The sequence below is a fragment of the Diabrotica undecimpunctata genome, unplaced genomic scaffold (genome assembly GCF_040954645.1).
Source record: "Diabrotica undecimpunctata isolate CICGRU unplaced genomic scaffold, icDiaUnde3 ctg00000848.1, whole genome shotgun sequence".
NCBI lineage: Eukaryota > Metazoa > Arthropoda > Insecta > Coleoptera > Chrysomelidae > Diabrotica > Diabrotica undecimpunctata.
This window is the reverse complement of record NW_027312013.1, coordinates 60,102-66,976: the sequence shown is the minus strand read 5'-3', so window position 1 is coordinate 66,976 and position 6,875 is coordinate 60,102. Positions and strand designations below refer to the sequence as shown.

Below are 6,875 nucleotides of genomic sequence, written 5' to 3'. Positions count from 1 at the left end.
AGAAAACAAAATAGGAGTGATTTCTGATGTTAAAAGAGCATTTCAACAAATAGGTGTGCATGAAAGGGACTGTGATTTTCTCAAATTTTTATGGGTTGACACAGAAGGTCAGACAGTAGTTTTTCGTCATAAACGTGTGGTATTCGGTGTTAACAGTAGTCCATTTTTATTAGGGATGACACTAGCGTACCACTTAGCAAGATACCTTGAAAAGGGCTCTACATCAGAATCATTGTATACTTTAGATGTTGTGAAGAGGTTAAGTCAAAGCTTTTATGTGGACAACTGTGTTACAAGCTTACCTGATGAAGAGATGGTGTCAAGGTTTATTACAGAGTCTGTAGCAATTATGGCAGAGGGACAGTTTGAACTAAGAGGGTGGGAGCGTACAAGGAATGCTGAAGTTAGTGGAACTGAAGAGATATGTCCTGTTCTTGGTATGAACTGTCATCCTGTACGAGATGTTTTGACAGTTAATTTGAAATTCTTAAGAGAGGACACTGACTTAGAAAGTATGGTAGTGACTAAACGTAGAATCCTTTCTATAGCCCAGAAAGTATTTGATCCTATTGGATATTTATGTCCAGCTCTATTAGTGCCCAAACTTATGTTGCAAAAGTTGTGGGAGAAGAGCTTGGCATGGGACGAACCACTGGATGAAGTCATCTCTGAAGAGTTTAAAATTTGATTGAAAGATTTACCTTATCTTGAGAAGATTGAATTGCCTCGATGGGTACACATGAATGGTGAGACATTACAAAATTTAAGTATCCATATTTTTTGTGATGCAAGCAAACTGGCCTATGCTTGTGCCATCTTTTTGCGAGTGAGTAATTCTGGTAAAGTATTTCTAGCTATATTGGCCTCGAGAGCTAGATTGGCTCCAATTAAGAAATCTACCTCAAAAATGACTATTCCACGTCTGGAGCTGCTAGCTGCAACTATAGGTGCCCGTTTGTATGTTCAGGTTGCAGAGAACTTGCCCGGAAATATAGAATCCTCTTTTTGGAGTGACTCAAGCACTGTTATTTCTGGATACAACGCCAAGAAGAATGGGGAGTTTTTGTATGGAACAGAGTTAAAGAAATTCGTAGCTTAACTTCAATGGAAAGCTGGCGTCACCTACCAGGAGCGGTAAATCCTGCAGGCTTGCCATCACCAGGGTGTACTTCTAGACATTTGTTTTAGTCAAGATGGTGGGAGGGGCCGAAGTGGTTATATGAAAGCCGTGATAAGTGGCCATCTAGTGCGGCTACTTGTGATGAAGAAGAAATTAATGCCGAGCGTAGGAAGACTTTGGTGACATCTCTTTTTAATGTTTATAATTCGTGTGACTGGAATTTTAGCTACTTTTCACAGTATAATAAGATGGTACGAATGGTGGCTTGGATTCAACGTTTTGTAAAAAATTGTCGCAAAGGTGACCAGAAGTATAAAGGCGAGTTGACGTCTGAAGAGTTTGAAGCTGCAGAGAAATTTATTTTGACAAAAGTGCAGCATGAAAGCTTCTCAGGTGTGGATGATAAAAGGATTATTCATCTTGACCCATTTTATGAAGAAGGGGGTTTGATTAGATTGAGATCTAGAGTTTGTAACAAAGAAGATACACAGTATTACCGTTTTCCAGTCGTACTGCCATCTAAACATGAGGTAACCATTAAGTTAATTAGGCATTATCACTTAAAGTCTTGTCATGTTGGGATCAAGGTACTTTAAGTTTGCTACGAGAAAAGTTTTGGATTCTCTCAGGAAGGCGTAGTGTAAGATCCGTTATCTCCAAGTGTGTATTGTGCCGGAGGTACACTGGAAAGCATCTAGCAGTTCATACTCCTCCTTTACCGGCCAACAGAGTGCGTGACGCTGTAGCATTTGAAGTAACCGGTATTGACTTTGCGGGACCGCTGTTCCTTAAGACCGGTGAAAAAGTTTGGATTTGTATGTTCACGTGTGCGATTTTCAGGGCGGTTCATCTAGAACTCTGTTGTTCGCTATCAACTTCTAATTTTCTTCAGGCCTTACGCCGGTTTGTGTCTCGTCGGGGTAGGCCGAAAACGATTTATAGTGATAACGGTATGAGTTTTGTGGGTGCTGAAAATGCCTTATCATGTCTGGACTGGGACGTTATTACTCGTGAGATGTCTGTGCAACGTATTCGTTGGCATTTTAATCCACCTACAGCAGCTTGGTGGGGAGGATTCTGGGAGCGTCTCATTGGTGTTATGAAACAATTGTTGAGAAAAACACTAGGTCGTGCCAGTTTCGACTATGAGACTTTGCTAACCTTGTTATGTGAGTGTGAGGCAATAATTAATTCGCGACCATTAACGTATTTATCGGAGGATCCTCAAGGGATCCTCAAGGGTTTTTGCGGGATCAGGTGGACTGCGGGCTACCAGATTGTGATGCTACAGAGAATGCTTCATTGTGTCGGAAAGTGCGTCGGGTTCAGACTTTGCGAGAGGAACTTCGTAAGCGATTCCGTTTGGAATATCTTGGACAGTTAAAACTGGTTTGCGCGAATAAAACTCACCGCCAGATCTCTCTTAATGAAATTGTGCTTGTCGGCAACGCTGGCAGTAAACCTTTAGATTGGCCTATGGGACGAGTTGTTGAACTTTTTCCCGGTAAAGATGGAAGTGTTCGACTGTGCAAAGTTAAGACAGCTAAGGGATATTTATTGAGACCTGTCCAGCGTCTTTACCCATTAGAGTGTTGTACTGTTCCTGAGTTCGAGCTTCAGAATGATGTGAAGACGTCAATGAAGGATGACAGTGAATTAAATGGTACCCCACATGTTCCTGAATTGGTTGCGAGAGACTCCCGTTCAGAAGACGAATACTGTGATAGTGCGGGAGTGTTTAAAGTCAGTATTCCGACAAATAGTGCAAAGGTTTCTGAAGTGAAAATCACACTTACGGGACGGGCTTCTAAAGTACCTAAACGTTATTTGGAGTAGTGATTGTCAAAACTGTATACTTATTAGCAATTTTTAGTTTTTTGTATAATGGTTTTGTAGTATGTCTCTTTAGATTTTGTGAGCAATATTTTACTTTATCAGAATATTCCTCAGGTGGGAGTATGTCAGAGATTGCCTTTACCTATTAGAACAATTTGTTGGATGAAAGGCGTAGTGGTGGTAGGCCACGAAAAAGAGACAGTATAAAGTAGGCAATTATTGTCATGTTAGTGTGTTGATATTGCAAGTTTGTTATTATTGCATAAATAATATTTAAGTAAATGTAATACTGTATTCTGTGTAAAATAAAAGCAAATAAAACCGAATCCAACATACGCAAACCTCTTAAAACGGGTAGTTTTTTGGTGGTGTAGTTTTAAGGGGTAACAATTCCTTGTAAACAAATAAGGTCCATTTATCGTTAGATATTCGTATAGTTCCTTTTTCTTAAAAAAATATTTTAATTGTGTTATTAATAGGAGTGAGATAAATTAAGGACTGGGCAATTGAAAGGTCCATTAAAAACATTTTCTGATTTTGATCTAATTTGAGATTCTTTTACATAAACTTTGTCACCGATTTTAAAATCAGGTCGTTGTGCTGAAATATTTTCGTCAAATCTTATTTTCGCCTATTCTTTTCGTCTTTCTTTCTTTGCTCTGGCTACTTTGTAAAAGTATTCCATACGATTATCTAGGTTTCAAATAGATTTGGTCATCAGTGTTTTTTGATTGTATAGAGTTTCGGGTGGTCGTCCTGCAGTATGTCCAAATATAAGTTCGTATGGTGTAAAATCATGGGTCTTGTTTTTCGCGTTGTTATAGCATATTGTTGCATACGGGAGTATGGTGAAGGGATGATCTTAGGGATGACACAGTCACAATGAATTCTTAATAAATTCCATAATGCTGGAAAAACAGTAGGAGTGTATTAGCTACTGTTACTGCCTTTTTGTCATCTAAATTATAGGCTTGTGTGAATTTGGTTAATTCGTCACAAATAGTTAAAGCATAGTTTCTAGTAGGGTATTCGAAAATCAGCTAGACTTACCACAATCATCAACCAAAATATATTGAGGTACTTTGGACACATTACCCGACGAATGGATGGCATGGAGAGGTTGGTGGTTGAAGGCAAGGTAGATAGTAAAAGAACTCAAGGAAGATCGCCATTCCGATGGTTAGACCAAATAAAGTGCGCTACCGGTTACTCTCTGTCTGAGGCAGCACACCGCCCAGGAGAGAGAAGAATGGATAGCAACCATTCGTCAAATTATATAACGTCGCCACATCCTTACGAAGAATAAAGGATAGAGGAGGAGGAGCATTTGAAAATATCTATATTAAATTTTTCGAATGGTGTCTTTGTAGTTTTTGTTATGACTAATGGTCCACTTGGTTTTTCCTGCAAATCTTAACCTTTTGGAAAATTTCACATGCTTTTATAAATTTTTTGACATCTTTTGTTAGGTTCTTTTAATTGTATTTCTGCTTTATTCTTCTGACAGTTTCGTTTATTCCTCGGTGTAAATTGTTTTTGCCACAATGGTAATGATCTAGAATTTGAGGGATTTCGTCTTCGCTGGCTGTTTTAATTATATTTTGACAGATTCTTAATTGTATTTCTTTGTCAGCAAAAATATAAGAAATTATCTCTGGAATAGATAGTTTGAGATTATTTTCGACAGAATAAGATTTTGATTCGTCGAATTGGTCTTTATGTGCGAAAAGTACGAGAAACAGATGTGATATTACTCTTTCGGGATCAAAAGGTAATGGTTTATTAAAATATTTTTGGTCTTTTACAGTTTTACTGGATACAATATTAATTCTTCGGTTACTATATTCTACACTTTCCTTAAATATATCGTTCATTATTTTCTCGTGATGTTCCTAAAGTTTATTTTGTCAGAAAAAGTAATGATATTTTTATGAGATTTACCTAGTATTTCCGTATTTAACGTTTCAATTTTAGAATAACCGATTATCGATTTTTTTCTATACAATTCAATAAACTTGTCAAGTTCTTTGGATATCCTTTCTATATTTTCTTTATGATCATCTTCCTCGTTTTGACCTATCTCCGTTTCGTCTCTATTCAATGCATGTAACGATATTTTTTATCGAAAGTTTGCACAATGCTTGAAATGGTTAATCTTTATTCTTGAGAGGGCATCGCATTTTTGTTTATTTTTTGTTTATTTTTCCATGTGTCGATGATCAGTAATAATAGTGAATATACGACCAAAAAGATATGATCTAAAGTGGTTGACTGCCCATACAATAGCTAGTAATTCTCTCTCTATAATAGAGTATTTTCTTTCGGCACTGCATAGTGTCCTGGAGGCATATTTATGTGATTGGTAAATATTTTCCTATGGGGTCTTGCGATAGAACGGCTCCAATTGCGAATGCACTAGCATCAGTAGTAAGTAAAAATGGATCTTCAAAATTTGGATATATAAGAATTGGATCTGATATTAAAATATTTTTGAGGTTATTAAAGGCTTCTTTGCATTCAGAATTAAAAATTAAAGCTACGTCTATTTGAAGAAGGTTAGTAAGATGTTTCGAAATTTTGGCAAAATTTGGAATGAATCTTCGGTACTACCCGGCTAAGCCTAAGAATAATTTTATTTCTTTATTGTTTTTGGTTCCGGGAATTTTTTTTTACATGATATTTTAGTAGGGTTTGTCTTTACTCCATGTACTGTTACAAGGTGGCCCAAATATGCTACTTATTTTCTTAAAAATTCACATTTATCTGGCTGTATTTTTAAATTTGCTTTTCGTAACCTTTTAAATACATCTGTCAGTCGTGACACATGCTCATGGATAGTGGTTGAATAGATTATTAGGTCATTCATATATACTAAGCATCTTTCGTTTTGAATTCCAAAGAGGATGTTGTCCATTACTCGTTGGAAAGTAGATGGAGCATTCATTAGTCCGAATGGCATGCAAACAAAAAAGTAATGTCCATTTTCAACGGAAAAGGGTGTTTTCTTCATGTCTTTTGGGTAAATTTCAATCTGGTGAAATCCAGGCGCTAAATCTAGGGTTATAAAATATTGGCATTTTCCTAGTTGGTCCAATAGTTCTGAAATTTGTGGTAGTAGATAACGGTCTTGTACTGTAAGTTCGTTAAGCTTGCGATAGTCAATACCAACTCGCCATTTTTGTTTTCCTCATGTGTCTAATTTTTTCGGTACAACCCAAACTGGGAAAGATCAGGGGGAAGTAGATAGCTGAATTATTCCTTGTTTTATTAATTTGTGTATTTACCTCTTCCTTATGGATTTGCGGATATCTGTAAGATTTAGTAAATATAGGTTTAGCGTTCATTGTTTGTTTCGATTTTGTGTTTAATTTCGTTTTTAAACATCAATTTATCACCTTGTACATAAAATATACATATTCAGTGCTAATATCTAGAATTAGTTCCTGTTCTTCGTAATTTAGATGGTCAATTCTTAGTTGTTCCTTAATTACCCGTGTTCTGTACTACTATGAGTTCTTTTAAGTCATTTTCGTTGTAGGATAGGATTGTCTCTGAATTTTCAAAAGGTTCGATTAAGATGTCCGAAAATTCAAATATCTTCGGTATAGCGTTAGCGTTAATCACGGAAGTTAAGAATTCTGCATTTTCGTCTACATAGACGAATGCATTAGGTAATCTAACTTTTATATTTCCTGCGTTGATAATATGGCATCTGTATTTGATAAGTTGCATTTTAGTCTGCATATTTGTTCGGTCCGGCTATTAATCGTTATTCTGTTTGTTTGTTCGTTTATTCCGGTCTTTCCAGATTTTCGTCTTGGTCCTGGGATTTTTGGAAGGTGGTAAATTCCTACTCATGGTTTTTTGGAATTTTATATTTGGTTTTGTTTCAACATCCAACTTAATTTTATTTTCAGGT

General features: G+C 36.6%; 1 protein-coding gene across 1 annotated transcript; it reads left to right on the top strand.

Moving 5' to 3' along the window:
- The first annotated feature begins 739 nt into the window (after nt 1-739).
- On the top strand, nt 740-1,099 carry LOC140431440 (uncharacterized). The gene has a single exon (XM_072519369.1). It carries the CDS (start codon nt 740-742, stop codon nt 1,097-1,099), a length of 360 nt encoding a protein of 119 aa, XP_072375470.1.
- The last annotated feature ends 5,776 nt before the right edge of the window (nt 1,100-6,875 follow it).

What these genes read in the sequence shown, in the direction of transcription:
- LOC140431440 (XM_072519369.1), top strand. Translation starts at nt 740, where the DNA reads ATGAATGGTGAGACATTACAAAATTTAAGTATCCATATTTTTTGTGAT.